Below are 23,041 nucleotides of genomic sequence, written 5' to 3'. Positions count from 1 at the left end.
GTTTTAGCTGTTTTATGAAATGTTATAGAATATTTTATATCATTATAGTTTGAAGATACAATATAACAATTGTTTTATAGATATGGGATTTAAGAGAAACATACTTTACTATATCAGCATCTATATATATATATATATATATATTTACATGATTATTAATTTATGATATTATTGGGACCATATTTTACATGGTGATTTCAAAAAAATTATTATCTTATTATCTTATCAAATTTTGTTATTTTTTATACTGTCCCGATTTGGGACTAGCAAAATTTATTAATTTATAGTATTTATTAATTTATAGAGTATTAATTTATAGAGGTTTTACTGTAGAAACAAGTCCTCCAGCAGCGATTTTCTTACTGCTTGATGCCATCTTCGATATTTTGGTTTTCCTTGAAAACGTCCAAGAACAAAAGTGTATATAAGTATTAGTAGAAATAATAATAAGAAAGAATCAATAAGAGTTAACTCACATACCTACGATTGCTATCAGTAGATTATCTATGAAAGAAGAAATAAATTAAGGTTTAATTAGGAGATACCGATCGAGAGAGAAAAACCAAGAGCGACACAATACAAGTGAAGATTGATAGCATTCTCAAGTCTCATTTATAGAGAAACGTAGGAAAAATCTTCAATGCCATAATTTTTTTTTGGCTCAAGGATGATGATTGATGACAAGTGTCATCTTAATGATGGTATGCACAGTGATTGCATACTGTGATGCATAAAGAATCTTATTCAGTAATTTGTTTATTTTTACTACGGATCTAATTTGTTAATAAGACGACTTGACCCACTCATTTTTACTACCATTTACGTCACATTATTCTCCTTATGTCGTTTCCTTTGATCTCATCATTATTCATTACTCTTGTACAAAAGTTTCTTACAATTTTTTTTGTTTGTGTTGTGAATTTAGTACGTTCAGCCGTTGAATTTTACCCCATTTATATCGGGATTATATTTCCACTAAGCGGGTCTCAAGGATAATAACCTAGGACTGACTGTAATGGTTCAATATCAGTGTTAAATAATTAACGGTAACTTCATTTTTTTATAAGTTGGCAGCTTTCTCTATTAGATGTTTGATTCAGAATTTCATTTTGTTTGATTAACAAAATATTATATACAAGAAAGAGAGAACGACGGTAATGAAAGAAAACCACCACCAATCTAATTGATGTTTGTTGTTACACCAAGTCAAGTCTATAATAAGACTCTGCAACTGTTGTTATACTTGTTTTCTGAGAGTATCCAAGAATCACAAACCTCATGGTTTTATAGGACAGAGTATCTTCTGGCTTGTGTTCCTCCAGGAAGGGAGAAGGCTTGATTAGTTACGTCTTCAAGAACACGCTTGAGTTCAGCTTTTGCTGTTTTGACAGAATTTTCAGTAGGCCCTTCAACGAACAGATAAAGCTTGCGTTGCTTAGGTCCCGGCATACTTCCTAGCTCATAATGCTGACCTCTAACGGTAATGGCGGCTCCGCTCCACGCTGATATTCGACCAAGCGTTTCTCTGTGGGTGACTCTCCACCGAGCATTTTGTGGGAAATCATTGATTTCCAATTCTGCTTCATAATGTTCAGGCATCGCATCTGCTTGAATCCTTGCAAGGTTGTGTTGCAGGTTAGCGGCAGCAGCCATGGCTGCAACGCGGCCTGCTCCATCACTAGGAGGGACACCTGCCACAGTAACAAGCCCTCCATCGTTAGGCATCAATTGGTTAGCAGTCACAGTAGCTTCAGCAGCAGCAGCAACAATGGCGGCCATCTGAGAAAGCATAGCTTGTTGCTGTGAGATATCACTACCAGCCTTTCTTACTACATCATTTTCATCTTCTGAGTCAGACTTCTCTTCCTCATAGCCATACTCTGCTTGTGCAATCTTTGCTCGTGCTTTCGTTGCTGCTTTGCTGACTTCCTCCTCCTCTTTGTTGAATCTAAAGCCACTGCCACCATAGCCAGTTCCATGAGCTTGCTCAATACCCTGTTTAACCTTCGCCATGAACCCATCGGCTAGTGCTTTCACAGCATATGGTACTGGCTGCTCAGATAGTTCCAAGGCCTTTACTAAATCTGGTGCATAATTTGCATCATCCTCAGAGATAAATGTTACAGCACATCCTTTCCGCCCTGCCCTGCCTGTCCTGCCAACAGGATGCACGTATTCTTCATAGTGGTTCGGCGGATCAAAGTTTACAACCAAAGCAAGCTCTTTCACATCTAGACCCCTGGCTGCAACACTTGTGGCAATCAACAAATTGCGGAAATTGTTCTTAAATCCAGATATAGCTGATTCACGATGCCTTTGGTCCATACCCCGTGAAGAGATAGACGGGGATAATCATAGTTGGTCATCTCATTATACAAAGCATCACATTTGTCCTGTGAACGAACAAAGACCAGAACTTTTCCTTTCTCATACCATTCCAGAAGAAGTTCAGAAAGTCTTGTGAACCTCTCACTCTCCGGTCTGATTTCAACTAACTGAGTTATATCTTTATTCACAACACTCCGCCTACCGACCTGTATTTCCACAGGATTGTTCAAGACTTTACGTGCCAAAGTTTCAACCTAGCGTGGAAAAGTGGCAGAGAAGAGCACAGTTTGACGGCCAGGTCGAATATTTTGTACAATACAAGTTATTTGAGGGTCAAAACACATGTCGAACATACGGTCAGCTTCATCCATTACCAAAAATGTGACCGTTCGCAGATTGGTGATTTTCCCACTGCTTGTGCAAAGAATATCGATCATTCTGCCAGGAGTACAAACAACAATCTCGGTACCTCGCTTAAGATCATTGATTTGCTGGGCAACTCCTGATCCTCCATACACAGCCACACATCTTATACCCAATGCCTTGGCAAACTTTTTGATATCGCTGTGAATCTGCTGAACAAGTTCTCTAGTTGGTGCCATTACAAACCCAATCGGCCCATCACCAGCTTCAACGGGAAACTGATCTTTGATATGCCTCAACATTGGCAGAACAAAGCCAAGGGTTTTACCTGAACCGGTTTTTGCAACCCTAATGCAGTCTCGTCCGCTCATGATGATTGGTAGTGCTTGTGCTTGGATAGGCATTGGCTTTTCATAGTTAAGTTTCTTCAAAGTATCCAAGATTTTACTGGTTAGTCCAGTCTGGTACCAAGATTTGATGGGTCTTGGTACATCTTTCCCATGTACTTTTAGCTCCAATTCCCTTGTATAAGCATTAACTACATCCTGTGTCATCCTTGAGATATCCTTGACTTGGATATAGAAGTTCTTCTGGAAAGGTTCATAATCTATTTTGGAGTGGTCAACAAGAGACAATTTCTCTGCTTTAGTCTTCTTAACTCTCTTCATGAACTCCTCATCGTCTTCTTCTAAACTTGAATCATTTGGTTCTGAATAATCATAATCAGAATCAGAATCGTCACCTTGAATTATCCTACCAAGGACCTTATTAAAACCTTTGTTTGCCCGGTCACCACTTTCCTTGTCATTCATTCTAGAATCCAAAATATCATCGTTCTGCAGTGCTGTGGGAGAAGTAATAATATTGCTAAGCTTCTCAACCTCAGGTAATATCATAGTATTCATAAAAGCATCTAAAGGATCAACATCATCATCATCATCATCATCTGCAGCTATGCCACCTCCATTCTCATTCTCAGAGTCTACCATCTTGGCATCTCCACCATTTTCAGGTATAGTCTCTCCACCGTTTCATCTCCACCGTTTTCAGGTAGTCTCATCATCATCAACTACTTCTGCTCATCCTCTACATCTTTTTCTTCTTCTTCTTTCCGGGTTTTGATCTCACCATTTTCATCACCATGCCTGCTAGTTCTTGAGCTTTTCATGTCAAGCTTGACATCACATCATCTCTATCTTCATTACAACCCTCTCGTGACCTCTCCTTTTCATGTTTCTTCCTACCCTCCCTGTCTCTCCTCTCTCTGTCCCTTTTCCGATCTTTGCCCTTATCTCTCTCACGTTCACGGTGTCCTCTTTCCTTGTCCTTCACTATGCGTTTCTTATCCCTCTCCTCTTCTTCTTCTTCTTCTTCTTCAGAATCGCTAATCCTCCTCTCTCTCCGTCTCCGACTCCGACTCCGTATCCTCTCATCTGAATCACTTCTCCTAACTCTCTCAGACCGTCTCTTCTCCGAAATGTTGTTCTCCTTCTTCCGCTCCGTACCGCGATCACGATCTCTACGATATTTGTTCAAAGCATCATCGTCTTCCTTGCTGGACTTTGATTTCTCTAACTTCATCATCTCTAATGCAACAAAATCAATCCCGATAGAAAAGCACGTAACCTACCCTACCCAGATTCAAATCAAATCCACCGACCTAGCCAGAATCTTCAACGATTATAAAAGACGAAGCTTCTAGAAGAATCGAGAAGACTATTACACTAACGCGTCTTGTTGATGTGGTGGACTACTGTTATGTTGTGTTACGTAACCAACCGCCTTAATATTTTGTTGGGCCTGGTTGGTTGTGCTGGTAACAGATAAAACTAAAAATTGTCATTGGGCTAATTGGGAGAGTTATTAAGGTCCACTAATCGAGATTTCGTTAAATTTTATTTTATCACTTCTTCTCTTTTTATCTATTTTTTTTTTTTTTTTTTTGGTCTTCTCCTGTAACTTTAAAAAGCAAATTCAAGTGTGTGTATGCTTTGGAGTTTCTTATGACTTTGGACTGACATTATTTTAATTATTGTATGTCATACATATCCTTTGATTTCAGTGTCTAAAGGGTAAGTTAGTGGATGATTATTATTTATAGTTCCTTCTTAGATCAAAGGTTCAAGTTAAATAAAAAATTAGCAATATTTGAAATATGTTATTGTGCCAGCTACCGGCATCTTGACTATCTTTTGCGTCGAGATGCATTAACTCTTTTTCAATATCTTTTCAGAAAGAAAAAAAAAGACTGAATTCGTACAAATGTGGGTTAAGTAAATTACTTGGTTCGTTTACCACAAATATATATATATATATATATATATATATATGCATATGGTCCATTGTGCTTTCTAATAATATGTTTCACAGGCATTTTATGCCTATAACCATTATATACAATGAATGTTTTCTCCATCCAAAAATGTAACTGATATAGAATATGATTAAGTAATACTTTGTATCCACACGAATTGATTTGGTGGTTAAATGCTCTTCTATAAGAAGCAAGAAACTTTAGCAGGGTTTATAAACGAAGTTGAGAAAGACGGAAAGTACTCTCTGGTGCATAGTTGGTAGGCACACTTTAATGCTCAGGACTCGGGAGATGAAGAATAAAAAATTTCACACACATGAACGAACACATATAGATATATGTGTGTATGATAATTTATATGTAGAAATTGATAAATTTGCTTTACAAAACGTAATAAAAATTGATATTGCTTAGTTTTATTTAAGTCTTTACTCTTTACAAATTAGAGGGCCAAACCTCAAATTAATATCTTATATGTAGAAATTGATGTCGTATGCTATATATGTTTGTATTAAGTTATTAACACATTCATATATGAAATGATATATATATATATATATATAAATGAATATAGCAAACGCGAACCCTTTTATTAATAATCTAGTAATATTTTTCATAAGCCGAAAAGAAACGACTTATATATACTTATTAGCTGATGATGATGTTTGTTTCACCTTCATTCTTTAGTTTAGTTGATGTATCAATTGGGCTTAGATTTTGATGATAAATAACATTAGACATGTTTCAAGTTCAGCGTTCATATGTTAGTGTATATCTTTTAATTTTGATGAGCAAATCATTAAGCTCGATTTGACATTGCAATTTCCATTTGTTTTATGTGTTCGTTTATTGTTTAAGACACATGAGCGTTAAAATTTAAGACGCAAATAAATTATCCTTTATTGTTTGTCGATTGGATCAGTGACAATACAATCATTGTAATTGATAAGAGAAAGTGATCCAATATTTAATATATATTTTTCCAATAACAATGGATGTCAATAACCCTTATTACTCTATTAAATTATTTATTTGCTTTTTTTTAGTATATATGATCTTAAAATTAATTACCGATCCATCGAGACAGTAAGTTAATCAGTTACTCGTTGTACTCGATAAATCCCCAGACAGGCTGAACATCCTTAAACTTGCACGTACGCCCTTCAATCTCTAGATCGACCTGGTTGGAGCTCAAGCTTGAATGCACAGTGACTATGAACTGAGAGAGTCCGAAGCAATCTAGAACCTTTTTCACGACCTGGTTGAATTCACATTTTTCCTTGAAGTCACAACGATAGGCTTCGAAGCTTGCGAAGCTGAATGCGTCTTCCGGAGTTACATGTATTGTGTAAACCCAGCTCCCTCGGATACTGGAATACCCACACGGATCGAATTCGAACTCCGGAAGACGCTGTCCGTGTGGTATGAAAGTGAGAAGATGAGAACAGGTGGGATCGACATCGTTTGAGAAGATGTTCTTAAATTAATAAATTAACCTTAAAGTTATCTAAGGGCATCATTATAGGGTAACAGTTTTGATCATTATAGGGTAACAGTTTTGAGTGTTCTTAGAGTAAAAATATTATGAAAATAATGTAAGATCATTAGTTTAGATCTTTTGTCAAAAAGTTAGTTATTGGGAGAACATGTTTAAGATCATAAGATTTAATAATATAATATTCTTAAACATATTACAATTATAAAAACTTATAAATTAACATTTAAATTGCATACTTATATAAAATCAATTATATACTTATAAATTAATATAATATTCTTAAACATATTACAATTATAAAAACTTATAAATTAACATTTAAATTGCATACTTATATAAAAGCAATTATATACTTATAAATTAATATAATATTCTTAAACATATTACAATTATAAAAACTTATAAATTAACATTTAAATTGCATACTTATTTAAATTGCATACTTATATAAATGAAATATTTTCTTTTTTTCCAAAAAATCTCGTCCAATCACGTGAAGCCACGTCGAATAAGAACTGGGCTTAAATCAGTTCTACATCAAGAACTAAAAAAAGTGTTCTAAGCCACTATTCATTATTTTTCTAATTTTTTTGGGCTTAGAACACCAAGGGTGTTCTCCCTATAACGATGGTCTAAGAGTTCTTAAAATTACTAAATTATTAAAAAGATAGATACTCTTAAGAAATAATTTTTGATGTTGTATTATTGATAGAAATATTTGTTATATTTATCTGGTTTACAAATATTTTATTAACAACTTTTACTATTGAAATTAGTTTTTATAATTTCAATAATAATTTAGTTCTAAAACAAAAACAAAATAAGATAAAAAAACTAATATCTAAAAATTCCTCAAGTTTACAAATGCTGTAATATTTTTTTTCTTCAAAATTTTCTTAAAAATTGCTCAAAATTTTCTTAAAAATTGCTCAAATTTTTTTACAAAACATGTGTTACCCATTTAGACCCTTAATTTAATATATTAACCCATAAAAATCATTAATTGAATTTTCACAGTTGTAATTTGTAATTGAATCAGATCACTTCGTTAAAGATATATACATATTTCGATAGAGTCGTAATACAAGTAGATCTTTCAAGTAGAAGGTGATGCTATTGCAAAGTGTGGAGGTTTAGGTCTTTTTAGTAGTTCTTCATTCATCAAAAAAAAAAAAAAAAAAAAAAAATGGTGTTTCTTTATTTATTATGTTTGATTATGCAAATTGGATAAGAGATAGAAGAAGCACCACTCACCTCCACAGAAACCGGATGGAGTCATATATAAAACATTATCCCAATTAAAAGACCCAACTTTTTTTTTTGTTTGATTGGTTTTATTTTTTATAATATTAGAAAAGAGCTAGAGCAAGACTATGGGAAGTGTACAGTTGAATGGTTCATGCTTAGTAGCTTCTCTATCTCCAAACCATAGCTTTAGCCACAAGATCAAACTTAGTAACGCAAAGTCATACTTCCTACGCTCAAAACACAATGCCACCAGAGCCGGAACCATCCGCGCCATAAGCACGGCACCAGCGAGCCAACCAGCTCCAGCCGCAAATGAACCCGATGACGAACCTCCTGCTGTCGATTTTGCGTTCGTCCATGTAAGTAGTGATCTTCACTCTTGACGATTATATATATTCTTGTTATTATCTATATTGTTAACATGAATGAATCAAAATCGTGAGTAAAAAGCAATTAACCTTGAAGTGATATTAGAGCAAATTGTGTATTGTTTAGTGTTCTGTGGTGAATTTTGAATGGATGATTAATTAATAATAGAAATCTAATAAATTGGGGATAATGTTTGTTAGTCTGTGTTGTTGCCGGACGGAACACCGGACGTGCATTGGAGAAGAGCATGCGGTGGACAGAAACTTAGAGACATAATGTTGGATTCTAACATCGAGCTTTATGGTCCTTATGTATGATATTTTCTCACCCTCGATTTGATTAATTCTCTTAAACAAATTAGTTTGGGTTGGAGTATAATTTTCACGTGTTAATTTGGCAGAGTAAGCCCTTGTCAAACTGCGCAGGAGTAGGAACTTGCGCTACTTGCATGGTCGAGGTATACATACCAATACCATACCATATCTTATAGTAGTTTCTTAATGAATAATCAATAAGCTTTATTTTAAAATTCAAATGATGGTTTATCAATTATCATCTAACTAAATTTATCTCCTGATGGGTGTTATTTGTAGATTGTAAATGGAAAGGAGCTACTAAATCCACGAACTGACATTGAGAAGGAGAAACTCAAAAGGGTAAATTGTTATCTTATACTAGTAGTATTTAATAATCTTGTATCATTTGGTTAAATAGTATAAATAAGTAATGTTTTCACAGAAACCAAAAAACTGGAGACTAGCTTGTCAAACCAACGTGGGAAATCCAGATTCGACCGGATTGGTAATATATATATCTACCCACTCTCTCTAATCTTTGTTATATAATGTTACAAATTTTCTATACATGTGACTGATTGATATTGATAAACTATGGCATACATAGGTCGTCATACAACAATTGCCAGAGTGGAAAGCTCATGAATGGAACATCCCTAAGAATATACCTAATGACGATGATCCCGAAACTTCTACGTGAAACTCTTGTCATTGTTCTCTTAGTTGTTAGTGTTGTTCCTATATCACAAATTTGTAACGATCGATTTTTAATAATATTTGTTGATAATATTATCCATACAACTACCCTATTTAAACAAAACTAAATGATTATTATAAAATCATAATACCAAAACAGCCATCCACTAAATGAAAGATATTCATACAAATTGGATAAATATTACAAAGTCCAAACAAAACAAGAAAGATCGAGACAAAGGAATCAAACACAGAAACATGAATCAAGAAATCATCACTTGTTTGCTTAGAAATCAGCAGAATCAAGAGGAACATGTTCGGAAGAGCTCATGAAGACATTTCCGTAGATAAGCCCGGCAAGTCCACCACCGATGAGTGGTCCCACCCAATAAACCCAGTGACCAGAGAAGTCTCCAGCAGCAACAGCTGGTCCAAAGGAACGTGCTGGGTTCATGGATCCACCAGAGAATGGACCGGCGGCGAGGATGTTAGCACCAACGATGAGGCCAATAGCGAGAGGAGCGATAGTTCCGAGAGAACCCTTCTTGGGATCAGCAGCGGTGGCGTAGACGGTGTAGACCAAAGCGAAGGTGATGATGATCTCCATCACTACTCCTTCTAATGCTCCTAGTCCAGCTCCAACGCTGTGGATTGGAACCGCCTGCGTTTTCCATAGAGTTTTAGCGTTCGTTCATTAGTTTATAATAATTAAACTGCCTCAAGAATTATATATTAGTGGAAAGGATATCTAATAATGTTTCATTATAAATTGACAAAAACCTACAATATTTTATAACTTCCAACTTTTAAACAAACCATGTGTGCTCTATATAGTTAACAAGGCTAACATAAAAAAACAAATATTACTAAAAACATGGAGAATGTTTTATTTTTAGTTTGACCTTAAAAGTTCTTTTTTGTTGTTGTTGTTTTGTAGACCTATAGTAGTGCGAGGCAAGATGAGCTATGATTTTATTTTATACGTAAGAGTTGGAGATCAAGAGAACATACCAAACCGCCGGTGACGAATTTGAGAAGGAAGCAAGCGGCAGTGGAGCCGAGAAGCTGAGCGATCCAGTAGAAAACTCCGGTGATGACTGTGATTTGACCACCGACGGCTAGACCAAAAGTGACGGCTGGGTTCACATGGCCACCGGAGATATTGGCTCCGATTGCAACCGCCACGAAGAGAGCAAAACCATGGCAAACCGCGATGGCCACTAGTCCCGGCGTATCAAGAGCAGCGTCGGACGTCAGTTTCGCTATATACATACAAATGTGACACATTCATTTAATATTTAGACCCATTAATAATTGTCACAACTCATGAAATATATTTAGATTTATTTAACTAAGCGTCTACGAACCGTAGGCAATGGCAGAGCCAACACCAGCAAAAACAAAGAGCAAAGTGGAGATGAACTCAGCAAGGTACGCTTTTAGAGAAGCCAAGCTGAAGGAATCACCAAAAGAACCAAAAGCAACTCCAGCCATTGTTGTAGAGGAAAGAAGAAAATGCTATAATTGTTTTTTGGTTAATGAAGGAGATGATAAGACCTGTTCCATGCCCTTCTCTTTATATAGGAGACTCTTCATATAATCATGCATATATAATTTAAATTATAAAACTACTATCCTTAATGAGTTTTTTGTGGTGGGGTTGGAAACGACTTAATAAATGATTTCATGTGTTGCCGTTTTACTCTACATCTATTCGTGATTTGGGTTAGGAAGGTGCTTACGAAAGCTAAAATAATGACATTTTACGTAAAACAAACTCAACTTCTTCGTATAAATACATTTTAATGTATGTTATACCATATGCTGCATATACATTTTACTCTTATGTGTAAATGTATCCATACGGTATACGATTCCAATCACGTTTAGTCCTTCTGATGTGTTTTCATTATTTGAACTACAAAGTAACTCTAATACTACCAAACATAAGTAAACTCTGAATGAAAACAAATCGATCAATTTTTTTTGTCTTTTTAGAAATACTTTTTTTTGACAATATTATAACATAGCGGCGGTATCTCTCATAAATTAGTCAAGAATTTGGATCGGATTTTCCTATGAGTCTAAAAGGTCGGTTTAAAGTAATATGGCCGGTTTAAAGTGATTGAAATTAGAGGTGGTGGGGAGTGGACCCAAAGGACAGAGTAGCTTCAAAAGTTCAAAAAGGATAAACATAAAGATGAGATTAGAGTAGTGAGAGAAGAAAACAAATGGATACAAACAAAAGAATAAGGAGGGACAAGTGTGAGCTGTAAACAATGTGTATGGGTGTAAGACCGGCCAAAATATGATTGTGGTTACTGGTTGCATGTGACATGATCTTTAATTTTTTTCCCCAGTGATTTGATCAGATTTTTGAAGATGTGACTCATTTATGATTATATTCCATTTCAACAATGTTATTTTGGGTCCCTCCATTATTTTCCTCTTCGATGAACATTCTCCATCACATTCATTGATATACAATTTTTTTTTCTTTTTCTTGCTAAACGTACAACATTGTTTGATTCACAATCTGGTACGTACATTGTTCTCTTATTGAATCCAATGCTACCTAGAAACTGTCTAGCAATCAAATGCTTGCTTTGAACTTGATAAATTTGAAATATGAATTATTGCTGAGGTAGGAGATATCGGGTTGCTACCAGTTGCAATGCTGATGACATTAACTTCTTTTTCTAAAAATTACTACGTGTCAAATTTCTTATAACAAACTTAACATTCATTAACGTGAAATTTATCTAAGTAGTTCAATTTTCAGGTCCCTCATTTCTACTAATTAACATTTTAAAGGTTTATGATTAAAAAACACGATAGATAGAAATAATTTGGTAATTCATATAATACAAACTGGTGTTCACTCAATTATATTATGGTAGATGTATATAATGTATTAGTTGCGATTGTATTCTCTAATCAAAAGTTCTGCAACCACTTTTAGCCAATTTTATAAAAAACAATCATATGTTAATATGTTATGTTTAACTGTAGTGACATGTGTGTTGTTTTAATGTCTATACACTTTCTTAAACTCAGATGGGTTTTTTTTTTTTTTTTTGGTTATAAAACTCTTGTGGTTCTTACTAATTCAAGAAACTCTATACATCGTTGGTTGCAAGGTTCATTGCTGCCACCTTATCAAATACGCCAAGGGTCCTTTAGTTTACATGGGAATCATTATTCTCGTCTAATTAATTATATATGGCACACTCATTTTTAAGCTTAAATAGGTGGATGATAACCTAAAATATAGTTTATCTTTAACAACAATGGCTTTGTGATTGGTTGTAGGCCGGTGGAATTATACGAATCTTACGAGTTTAATAAGCTTGATTTTCGTTGTCTTGCCTCTATGCCCACGAATCTTTCCATATTTAGATCTGTTGACTTGAATTATTAGTTCAGTATACTAATTAATAGCCTCTAATTAAGCTGTCTTCAACTAATAATTAACTATTTTTCGTTCAACGTACATGTGTGTATTAAGAACTTTTTTTTTTTTACCGTGTAAGCAGTATCCTGCTCAGAGATTTAGAGGCTTTGGGCAAAAATTTATATCAATATGTTCTATGGTGAATAATATAGTCTAAAAAAACAAAAACAAAAGCCCAAAATATATTTGAGATCAAGATCTACAGCCAAACAAAGAAAAGAATGATAAATGTTAGATATATTGGAGAAACCTTGTAAAATGAATTTTTAGAGTATCAATTTTAAGAAGATTGTTGAGTAATGTGGCCTATTAAATTATGACATAAATTGTGGCTTAGGGAATTTAATCATTTTCTTAAGAGGTAGTCACGGCTCTACGTGTAAGAATAGTGCAGTACCATTGACGCAAAAGATAGAATTTATAGGAAAATTGAAGAATCTAATGAGAGATGTGATTGAACAAGAGTTGAAAAGCTATGCTAATGAAGCTAAAAGTTGTGAACTTCCACTTAAACTCCCTATTGATATCTTGTTTGAGGATAATTGCAAACTTGTCTTTGAAGAAAGAGAGAGTAAGCAGCAAGAATTTGAACACTAGCTATCACTTACACCAAAAGAACTGTATACAAGAGCATTAGATGACGTAAGAGCTCACCTAAAGACTTGAGAGAAACAACAACGAACCGGAACTAATTCTTCCATTTCTTCTAGAGATGCTACATTCAAGAGAGGACGTCATATGTGATTTTTTAATTAGAAAGTTAGAAGAATATCTTTGCTTTTGTAACATCTTATCTGTAGTGACATGTGTGATGTTTAACGTCTATAAAATTTCTTAAACTCTTATGGTTCTTTTTCTTATCTTTTGGTTATAAAATTACGTGTATAGTTCATACTAATTCAAGAAACTCAATACATCCTTGGTTGCAAGGTTCATTGCTGCCACCTTACCAAATATGCCAAGGTTATTTAGATTAGATGGGATCATTATTCTCGTCTAATGAATTATCAGACACTCGTTTCTTAAGCTTTAATAGGTGGGTGATAGCCTAAAATATAGTTTATCTATAACAACAATGGCTTTGTGATTGGTTGTAGGCCGGTGGAATTATACGAATCTTACGAGTTCAATAAGCTTGATTTGTCTTGCCTCTATGCCCACGAATCTTTCCAAATTTGGATCTGTTGACTTCAACTATTAGTTCAGTATACTAATTAATAGCCTCTAATTAAGCTGCTCTTAAACTAATAATTAACTATTTTCGTTCAATGTACATGTGTTTATTAAGAGTACTCCTTTTTTTACCGTGTAAGAAAAAGTACAAGAACATTTTGGCTCGGTTTACTGAACCAAGACCATGACAAACAAAACCGAAGACAATTCTTTGGTTAGCACAAGATGACCGGTACAACTTTACAATTTTATCTTGGTTCTTTTCTCAAACTTGTAACGCCACACGCTGATTTATTAACTCAATAAATACGAAACAGCGAGATTATATAGACTATCCGAACCCGAACCGGGGTTTTGGATTCGGTTAAAATGTCACAAGTCTTGCTATTTCACAACGGCCCATAAAGCTCAACAAATATTTATTTAACCTAACGTGTTGTCGTCTTCCTTTAAAAACGCCGGAACCCTAGGTCGGGTTATATCTATCCCACGTCCAAAACGCCTTAAGTTATACCCTCTGAATGTCGTATCGTCCCCGGGAATGAAAAGGAAAAGGAAGACAACGACTAGGAGGATTACAAAGAAGAAGAGGTCGCCGACGCCTCAATCGACCACAACAATTGCGTCACTTGCCGATCCCGATGATTTGGTATTGGTTCCGTCACTTCCTGATGATTTGGTATTGGTCATCGTCGCACGCGTCCCAAGGTTACACTATCCGACTCTTTCACTCGTCTCCAAGAGATTTCGATCTCTCGTGGCTTCACCAGAGCTTTACAAGGTCAGGTCACTCTTGGGACACACGGAGAGTTGTCTTTATGTTTGCTTAGAACTGGGTCTTGATAAGAAGGTTCGCTGGTTCACCCTTTGCCGGAAACCTGATCAAACAACCCTAAACTCGAAGAGAAGTGCGTATATTAGTAGGAAGAAGGAGGAGTCAAGTGGGTATGTTTTGGCTAGAGTCTCCATTTCCGATTCTCCTTGGTCTAACTCTGCGGGTCTCGTAGCGGTTGGTTCTGATATCTACAATGTTGCTGATATCTACAATGTTGCCGGACCCACAATAGGAGAGCGCTGCGTCAGCCTGTCTGTTATGGATTGCCAATCCCACACGTGGCGCAAGGCTCCAAGCTTGCGGGTGAAGCTATTGACGCTCTCTGCTAGCGTCCTTGATAGAAAGATATATGTAGCAGGGAACTACAAAGCTCGCGATACCGAGAGTAACAAGTTGGAGAACTCGGTGGAGGTGTTTGACATAGACACACAAATGTGGGATTCTGTGCCCATCCCTTGCCACTTCAAGTACAGAGACTACCAATTTGCTTACTGCAAAAGCATATGTACTGACGGGAATTTCCGTGTGGCTGAGCCTTTTGGAAAGGCCTTGGTTTACATACCCAAGGAAGATAGATGGGACACGGTTGAACAACCATGTATGGAGCGTCATTTGTATTCTTCACTTTGTTGCACGATAGACAATGTTGTCTACTCTACTTCTAAGGGAGCCGTCATATGGTATGACACCGAGGCAAGTAAGTGGAGAGATTTTCAGGGTTTGGTAGGATTACCTGAGTTCCTTGATGCTTCTTGTGTTAGATTGACTGACTATGGCGGGAAGCTAGCTCTTTTATGGGACGATGAGCTGCCTTCTTTTTATGCGCCTGGCTTCCGCCATCACACACTGATTTGGTGTGCTGTGATTTCACTCGTAAGGCACAAGAGTAGTGAGATTTGGGGGAAAGTTGAGTGGTTTGATCATGTGCTTACAGTCCCTAGACGCTATACTTTTGTGAATGCTCTTGCTGCTACTGTTTGATTAGTGCTGTGAGAGTTACAAAGGCCTTCTTGAAAGTGTCTCTGGTAATATCCTTTTGTTATAGACCTCCGATTGCCACATAACGACGGGAGAAAAGAAGGAAGAGAGAAAAGATACCTTGGAGATGGAACCTGAGATGGTAAGATACCTTGGATATCAATCAGGCGGCTCATGTGATTATTCTATCTATGGTCTTGTAAGAAGATAAACAAGTATTAATTGGCTTTGGTTTTGGATTTTTTTTTTTTGTTCGTTTGTTTAGAAATATGATCTCGCTCACTCTATATATGTTGTTGTACCCTTATTTAAAGAGAGCATTGGTGTTGTTGTACCTTAATTATTTAAAGAGAGCATTGGTGTTGTTGTTTTTGTTCGTTAGTTTAAGAATAATCATCTTTTAGCTTTAAAGGAAATGTTGGAGTTCTCGAATAAGCGGAAGCAGGGGATCCATTATTTTGATGTGTTACTCTACTACTACTTGGAGAGAATTAATATCTTGGGACTCGGCACAAATATTGAAATCATATCCTACAAATCTTGGACTCAATTATATTATTATGAAATTTGAACTTACAATTTTATTTGCTTCTCTTCTCAAAGTTGTCACTGGTGGTAAGTGTTCATACAACTCCGCACACTGATTTATTAATACGAAACAGCGAGATTATTAATGTTGTTGGGACCAAAAAACCTGTGAAAAAGCTTGAGATTTTTGAGACTGTGACGGGTTCCATGTTTCATCTCAGGCTCTGAGCTCTCCTGGGAATGGTATTGACGCACAGCAACGGTAATAACCGTTCTGGTCGAATACAAAACGCTGTGAGAGATGAGCTTCTCGGATCAGATATTCTCCCCAATCTTCATTTCCAACCGTTTTTGTATCTCTCTTGCATCAAACGTCTCCATCCTCTTCCTATTGTCCTTTCTGAGAACACAAGTTATATATTTCCTAATAATCAGAGTTTTGTTTCCTTTTTATCTGAACATAAACCTGGAATTGGGAATCAATCACCTCCTTTTCCTGTGCCTCGCATTCATCACGGTCCCGTGCAGCTGCAAACAAAAACGAATGGAAAAATAAAGTAAACCAAAGCACTTTCAAGTCCATTAGTTTTGAGCTTTCAGCCAAAAATATAAAGTGGCTGCAACCATCTCACCAGAAAGCTCTTACCTTCAAGCTCTGCTTTGCATCTTTCTCGAGAACAAGCCCAGCTTTCACAAATGCATCAGTAATAACTTCTAAGCTTGGGATTAAGAAAATCAAAAGCACATACGCTAAAGCCTTAATCTAAACCATGCCCCACTGATAAGTGATAAAAAAAAAAAAAAATTTATCCTACTAATAACTAGGATACGACAGGCACGTAAAAGCCGGCCTTCATCGCCAATTTCTTCAACAGGAACATAAATCACACGAGCCTTGGCTAATGGTCCTCTCATACAGTCCTTAAGAAGATACCACAAAATGACAATATACCATTAGCCGTAAATGAATTGTAAAAAAAATTAAAAGCCAAGGATGTATCAACTTACCAATCCTTTAAGTCTTATGAATATTGGTCTGTTATCCAAAGCGTCCATCACACTAGGAGATATACTCTGGATTTAAGAATAGAAAACACTCAAATTCATGAAGCATTTCTAAATGAATGAAACCATCTCTTCAAAAAGAAATTACCTTTAGAATATCACGCGCTACATTGACACGATCTTTGTTCCATAACTTTAACATAAGCACAGTCAAGTGAAAAGTGTTCGGCTTAATAAAAACGGACTTCTCAATCCCCAAGTCTGCCAATGCATAAAATTTACTGAGCATATAAGAGAGACCAAGTTTTCTTCTTTCTCAGATTCAATGATTTTAGTAATTTTCTTACCCAATAAAGTAGATGACTTTGCTTTGGCCTTAGGCGGGTAACTGACAATTGGTATGCTCTTGATATCCACATTGACCTGGTTTGTTTCACTATTAGCTTTTAGATCAACCGCCACACTTGTGGTTGATCTATCAGCTTGGTCATCTTGTTCATCACCAGCTATGCTATTGTTTCCGAGTATAGAGTTCTGAAAGTTCACTAGCTTTTCCACTAACTCAGGGTGTATGGCTAATGGAAGTGATACAAAGTGTGAGTAATCAAGACTCGGACTCCGTACGACCTAGAATGTGAGTTTCAAATGCGCAGAATCAGCAAGGAAAAAAAGGAGAGCAAAAAGGAAAAGAAAAGAAAAGGTCAAGCATGATACTAAGGATCAAAGTGAAATAATAAAGAACCTCGTCGATTATGGTCTCTATTCTTTCTGAAGCTTTAGTCACACAGTCCACTGAACCACCTTCAATGACTGCAAAGACAAAGGATACAATTGTTGAACAAAAATGAGTTGGAAAATGGTGGCATAGACATCAGGTTATATACATTACAGTTTCTTTCAAAAACTTACTGATGTGGTCTTCATTCCTTGATGATGGAAGAATGATCTTCGCTCCCATTTCCTCTTCAAGTTTCATCTGCGTAGTTCCTCTTTTGCAAAGAATGCAAACCCATTGGCACATAGAGACATGCGGGGTTGAAGAAAGCCTCGAAGTATATGATTAAGAAACTAGAAGAAATCTTACTCTTTCCCTCTAATGAACTTAATCAAAGAAGCCCCAACCTAAAACCAATCACACAAAAGTCAGTTAAAGTAATTGAAACAAGAGGCTAAAAAGAAACTTCAAGTAACATATAAGAAAAAAGGACCTCAAGAGAAACTGAATGCTTTCCAGCTGATACAACTGAGGCTGTCTCACTCCTTCCTCCTTCAATAACTTCTTCAGAAACATCACTTGATTTGCTACACTGAGCTGCTTCTCGGACATCCTTTCCAGCTTCTGTCTCATCATGAGAAAGCAATGTAAGATGGAATGTTTTTAAATCTGAACAAAACCATACAATTAAACAGCCTAAGTAAAAGATGCTTAACCTGCAATAATAACTGAAGAGGATTGAGTGGAGATAGGTCTCCACACTAAATTTACCATCTTCTTCTGCTTCTTGAATCCATCCATGGCACTCTTCTCACTTACCCTATAGCTCAAGATACTAAAAGATTCCTGCCACGTTGAAGTGGTGTAGCCACCACAAAACATCAAAAGTTCAAAACAATCTCAGAGCACTTATAAAGATTACATTTCCTAAAAACTACAGTAACAAAATGCCAAGGAGACAACAAAGTATTGAACTTTACCGACTTCGATTGAAAAGATCTACTTGTAAACCCGAATACACGATCAATCCTAGAAAGCCAGAATCAAACAAACACTTTTCACGATTTTTTCTAATCCAACCCACGAAAGGAACAAAATTTAATTTAGGGTTTTGAAGAATTTGATATCAGATTATAGAATTTCGAAGAAAGAATCAATTTTTATTTTGATGAGAGAACGAACCTAAACAGAGTCCTGCAAGTTAACATCTTACTCTCCTCCTCCGGTGATCAGCCGTGAGACATCTTTTTCTTCCGCCACTATTTACGACTATTTACTACTAACCCCATCACTTCCAGAGAATTATATATTTTACCATATACTTCCAAAGCTTAACGTTATGACCCTAAATATATTGTCAAGTGACTCAAGTCTAGCAAATGTGTATATTTCAATACTATACACTGTCCAAAACAAATCTTACAAACACAAGTTACAAACCCGTAGTGTTACCAATTTCTGTGACACATACACATTATATAGAAACAGTTACATATTGACATACACACTGATCATAGTTTGTCACCGAGAAAACATCAGTTCTCCTACAACAAAACCTTTAAGAGGAGATTTGATCGTTTTCAATGTCACTTATGTGGAAAAGGTAGTGAAGCGCAGCAATGGAAGTAGCCATTCAGGTCATATTTAAAGCGTTGTGAGATATGAGCTTCTCTGATTAAATATGTTCCCCAATCCTTGTTCCCAAACTCTTTGTATATCTCTCTTGCATCAAAAGTAGTATCCATCTTTCTGCTTTTATCTTTTCTGTAGCTTGCATTCATCACCGTGGCATGTAGCTGCAAAAATACGGAACAAGCATGAAGCAGAAGTAAAAGAGAAATTAATGTTTTTTTTTTCAATGGATCACTTTCTTTGTCCTAGTAACCAAATAGGAGAGTTTGAAGCATTACCTTCAAGCGTGACTTTGCGTCTTTACCAGCAAATCCAGCATTTTCAAATGCATCAATGATAACATCTGAACTAGAGAGTCAAAGAGTTCAAAATTAAAGCTCTTGCATAGAAATTTAAAGTCTTGTGTTTGGTCAAGTAAAAATAAGCTCTTTGGATACGACAAGCGCTTAGCAGGCGACCCTCATGCCCAACTTCTTCAACAGGAGCATAGAGAACGCGGGTTTTGTCAAAAGATCCATTCATACATTCCTTAACAAGAGACAAAAAGACACAAAGCAGACCATTGGGATTGAGTCAAAGACTATATGTTTCAAAGCCACTAAAAATGTAGTGATATGAGAAGTGGAAGATCCCTCACGATTCTTACCAATCCCCTGAGTGTTATGAAGACAGGTCGGTTCATCAAAGCCTGCCTCACATTAGGAGAAATACTCTGATTTTCAGAAAGGGAAAAAAAAGAAAGACAACACCTCAGTCACCAAAGCAATCCTAGAAGATAAAAGAAGGATACTATATCTCTTAATACATGGGAAATTAATTATATACCTTAAGGATATTCTGAGCTTTGACCACAGATTCATTGTTCTCTAACTTTAACATAACCACAGTCAAATGGAAAGTTTTGGGCGAAACAAAAATCGATTTTTCGATTCCCATCTCTGTGTCCAATATCAAAAGGACAAGTCATAGAAACAAAACAAGTTTAATACTACTAATAAACTCTTAATTCGTTATTTCCTCTGTTTTTGGACTTACGACTTACGAGCTAAAGTGTTCTGAAATCTGAGTGGAAGAACCTTATCATTGTTGTTACCCAATATAGAATTCTGGAAAGCCTCAAGTTTTTTCTTCAACTCAGGATAGGTAACTAACGGAAGTGACACAAAGTGTGTAAACACTTCTCTCTGACGACCTTGTCCAATCTACCAAGCATTTGAGAATTCAAGTATCCATAGTAATTAGTAAGTAAAAGAACCCATCGTATAGCAACATATGTTAAAAGGTGAAAGATTGATATGTTTTTCCTCCACGCTACAACCAAAGATCATCGGCAAACCTGTTTCTGCTTGCCTTTGAAAGCCAGAGGAGCTGTGAGATGAGAAGTGGAAGATCCCTCACGATTCTGAAGTAAATTCCCCATAGCCGTGACACGTACTTGAACGTCACGGTCACACACGATACGAGCGTTTCCAAATCAAACCCAGATACCGTAGAACAGAGAGACTTTACCTCTTTGCCGCCGTTTGAGACTTTATTTTGTTTACGTGTGGTCAATAATAATCCCCACAAAGCCAGAATTAATAAATAAAAAAAAAAAAGTCCCCAATGGAGATTTCCTTTTTTAAAAATATTTTAATTCATTTTTGAAATAATTTATCAAGTTTCTTAGAAAAAAAAATGAAAACCTAATTTTTATCAGCTAATAAAAACCCTACCACCACAGCATTACCGCTTCATTGTTCTTTAGGTGCGTTGGTACGTAGGGTTATGAATATGATGATGGATTTATTTACAATGAAGGTTACTTTTTCCGCATTATTGTTTGGCCTTTTTCATGTTGTTCGTACCCCTTCCACCTCGTCACCTAAAGAAACAAAAATTGAAGTAGGTTTGTAACAAAATTAGGTTTCAAGGAAAAGTTAAAAGCTGACCACCTTTTTGAAAAAAGTTGTATGTTACATGCACTGACAACTTTTGGCACTTTGTTGCGTTTCTTTTGAGAAAGATGTGAGTATTGTTTGTGGGGGATCCTTGTCAAGGTGTTAGCGGTTTAAACCGATATAGCTAGTAATACTAAGAGCATGTCGAGTGGTGTTTTTATGGCGTACTCATACAATTTCTATGCCAAAAAAGAAAAGAAAAACTAAAAAATTGGCCCACAAAAACACAGAACCGTTGCTCTGCGGACACGATACGTGTCAATTTCTGATTGGGTTTTGATAAAATATAAAAGACATTTTTTTTTTTCTCATTTTCTTTCCGGCTTAAGCACGTCAGATATTGGTCTCCGAGAACGATTTATGTTTGGATCTGGTTGCAATCGTTATATTTCTCGATCCGACGATTCGGATTTGAGGCAATCGATCTCCAGGGGACGGCGAGGTGCACCGGCGAGCGAATCGGAGAGGCAAGGCTCTTGATTTTTCTCTTCTTCCTATGAATACAAACACCTAAATCGATTTGAATCATTCATTCCTTCCTTCGTCTATCTCATGCATGTATGTGTTGATTAGATTTTCAATTTAGATTTTGCTCTTTGTTAGGTGTGGCGTAGTCATATGGAGGAAATTAGACCTAATCTTTTTTACCCTTCTGCTATTTTGGGTCGAGAGAGAGCCATTGTTCTTAACATAAAAGGTTGTGTCTTTTTTTGGTTTTGTTTTGTTTGCTCCTCTGCTTTTGTTTTCTAGTTTAATCCATGTTTTGATTGATTATTGTTTTGTTTTGGTCTGATGTAGTATATCAAGGCAAGTTGTCTTGTTGGTTTTATGCTCTAGACTAGAAGTGGTTGCTTCTATGATTCAGTGAACGTGTTTTTAGGATTTGTTTGTGGATGCAGAACTCTTTAGAAGTGGCAATGTTGAGAATCCTTGGTTCTTCCTTGGTCCCTCTCTCGTGTGTATGTTCAGATAATGAGCAATGGGATCTACAAGAGCCCGGTTCATAGAGTCTAACAGAGAAAAGGAAAGGATATATGTGGCTAATAGCAGACATCTGGTCAAAGAAGTATCTCTTTCTGCTTGTAGGTTCTTTTTTTTTTTTAAGTTTGTAAACTTCAAACCCATAACCTTGTTCTATCAAACTCTTTGAGTTTTTCTTTTGTTTGATTGAGAAACCTATGAAGGTTACTCTAGTGGAAGGATGAATTTTGATAAGTACTTAGTGGGTTACTATGATTAGATTAATAATAATTATATGATTAATTATATGGGTTACTCCACTGCCCATGGTCTAAGAATCCCGTTTAAAACTAGTAAATGGTTTATTTCATTGCATACTATTAAGCATCATGAACATATGAAATTTTTATGCCTATATAGTTCCTTGTGACTTTTTCGATATATACACTAGTTCTCGATATATACACTAGTTTTAAACGGTGGAGACATCGCAGACACATATTTGTTATGACCACACCAAGCTCTTCAATTGAATGACAACGATTATTTATGAGAGGGGTTGCAAGATTCCAAAGAAACTAGTGTATGAAGGAAGTAATATAATAGTGCATGCATGGGTTGTAATATAATTCCTAGTTCTGTATATCATTTTTATTTGCTCACATCACATGGGGGTCAAATGTAATATCCTTGTATCACTCACATGGGT

General features: G+C 36.0%; 3 protein-coding genes, 1 long non-coding RNA gene and 3 pseudogenes across 9 annotated transcripts; 3 read left to right on the top strand and 4 right to left on the bottom strand.

Moving 5' to 3' along the window:
* Positions 1–1,030: 1,030 nt before the first annotated feature.
* LOC104781131 (DEAD-box ATP-dependent RNA helicase 45 pseudogene) lies at positions 1,031–4,357 on the bottom strand (annotated as a pseudogene). Its single transcript, XR_015558524.1, has one exon. The product of XR_015558524.1 is annotated as a DEAD-box ATP-dependent RNA helicase 45 pseudogene (transcript).
* Positions 4,358–7,588: 3,231 nt separating this feature from the next.
* On the top strand, positions 7,589–9,212 carry LOC104781121 (photosynthetic NDH subunit of subcomplex B 3, chloroplastic). The gene is made up of 6 exons (XM_010505717.3): positions 7,589–8,110; positions 8,321–8,431; positions 8,521–8,577; positions 8,714–8,776; positions 8,859–8,921; positions 9,024–9,212. Exons 1-6 carry the CDS (start codon positions 7,877–7,879, stop codon positions 9,114–9,116), a joined length of 621 nt encoding a protein of 206 aa, XP_010504019.1. The 5' UTR covers positions 7,589–7,876; the 3' UTR covers positions 9,117–9,212.
* Positions 9,213–9,261: 49 nt separating this feature from the next.
* Positions 9,262–11,135, bottom strand: LOC104781112 (aquaporin TIP2-1). The gene is made up of 3 exons (XM_010505712.2): positions 10,480–11,135; positions 10,124–10,374; positions 9,262–9,773 (listed from the first exon to the last, which is right to left on the bottom strand). The coding sequence occupies exons 1-3, from the start codon at positions 10,604–10,606 to the stop codon at positions 9,399–9,401; spliced, it is 753 nt and encodes a 250-aa protein (XP_010504014.1). The 5' UTR covers positions 10,607–11,135; the 3' UTR covers positions 9,262–9,398.
* A 3,012-nt stretch (positions 11,136–14,147) lies between these two features.
* LOC104704978 (F-box/kelch-repeat protein At5g51250 pseudogene) lies at positions 14,148–15,921 on the top strand (annotated as a pseudogene). Its single transcript, XR_015594669.1, has one exon. The product of XR_015594669.1 is annotated as an F-box/kelch-repeat protein At5g51250 pseudogene (transcript).
* Positions 15,922–16,081: 160 nt separating this feature from the next.
* Positions 16,082–19,117, bottom strand: LOC104781102 (uncharacterized; annotated as a pseudogene). Its single transcript, XR_015594668.1, has 14 exons — positions 18,983–19,117; positions 18,781–18,829; positions 18,517–18,646; positions 18,294–18,424; positions 18,170–18,207; positions 17,995–18,074; positions 17,828–17,895; positions 17,433–17,712; positions 17,234–17,346; positions 17,089–17,154; positions 16,911–17,001; positions 16,727–16,794; positions 16,568–16,608; positions 16,082–16,480 (listed from the first exon to the last, which is right to left on the bottom strand). The product of XR_015594668.1 is annotated as an uncharacterized LOC104781102 (transcript).
* Positions 19,118–19,171: 54 nt separating this feature from the next.
* LOC104781091 (uncharacterized) lies at positions 19,172–20,999 on the bottom strand. The gene is made up of 7 exons (XM_010505690.3): positions 20,769–20,999; positions 20,475–20,634; positions 20,258–20,370; positions 20,079–20,144; positions 19,870–19,960; positions 19,711–19,775; positions 19,172–19,596 (listed from the first exon to the last, which is right to left on the bottom strand). The coding sequence occupies exons 1-7, from the start codon at positions 20,850–20,852 to the stop codon at positions 19,387–19,389; spliced, it is 789 nt and encodes a 262-aa protein (XP_010503992.2). The 5' UTR covers positions 20,853–20,999; the 3' UTR covers positions 19,172–19,386.
* Positions 21,000–21,489: 490 nt separating this feature from the next.
* LOC104781080 (uncharacterized) lies at positions 21,490–22,590 on the top strand. Of its 3 annotated transcripts, none has more exons than XR_002036504.2 (3): positions 21,490–21,839; positions 21,976–22,069; positions 22,272–22,590. It is a non-coding gene; the product is annotated as an uncharacterized LOC104781080 (long non-coding RNA). The 3 variants fall into 3 exon arrangements; XR_015558513.1 differs by having other exon boundaries at positions 21,694–21,839; positions 22,171–22,590; XR_015558515.1 differs by lacking the exon at positions 21,976–22,069 and having other exon boundaries at positions 21,586–21,839.
* The last annotated feature ends 451 nt before the right edge of the window (positions 22,591–23,041 follow it).

Source organism: Camelina sativa, chromosome 1 (genome assembly GCF_030686135.1).
Source record: "Camelina sativa cultivar CO46 ecotype springtype chromosome 1, ASM3068613v1".
Lineage (NCBI taxonomy): Eukaryota > Viridiplantae > Streptophyta > Magnoliopsida > Brassicales > Brassicaceae > Camelina > Camelina sativa.
The sequence above is the reverse complement of the archived record's forward strand: the minus strand, read 5'-3'. Positions and strand labels throughout refer to the sequence as shown.

Coding starts and splice junctions, on each gene's coding strand:
- LOC104781121 (XM_010505717.3), top strand. CDS start 7,877: ATGGGAAGTGTACAGTTGAATGGTTCATGCTTAGTAGCTTCTCTATCT. Junction 8,432..8,520: donor TCGAGCTTTATGGTCCTTAT/GTATGATATTTT, acceptor TTAATTTGGCAG/AGTAAGCCCTTGTCAAACTG. Junction 8,777..8,858: donor AGAAGGAGAAACTCAAAAGG/GTAAATTGTTAT, acceptor ATGTTTTCACAG/AAACCAAAAAACTGGAGACT.
- LOC104781112 (XM_010505712.2), bottom strand. CDS start 10,606: ATGGCTGGAGTTGCTTTTGGTTCTTTTGGTGATTCCTTCAGCTTGGCT. Junction 10,375..10,479: donor TGGCTCTGCCATTGCCTACG/GTTCGTAGACGC, acceptor GTATGTATATAG/CGAAACTGACGTCCGACGCT. Junction 9,774..10,123: donor AATTCGTCACCGGCGGTTTG/GTATGTTCTCTT, acceptor TGGAAAACGCAG/GCGGTTCCAATCCACAGCGT.
- LOC104781091 (XM_010505690.3), bottom strand. CDS start 20,852: ATGGGGAATTTACTTCAGAATCGTGAGGGATCTTCCACTTCTCATCTC. Junction 20,635..20,768: donor TCAAAGGCAAGCAGAAACAG/GTTTGCCGATGA, acceptor AATGCTTGGTAG/ATTGGACAAGGTCGTCAGAG. Junction 19,961..20,078: donor TCATAACACTCAGGGGATTG/GTAAGAATCGTG, acceptor TCTCTTGTTAAG/GAATGTATGAATGGATCTTT.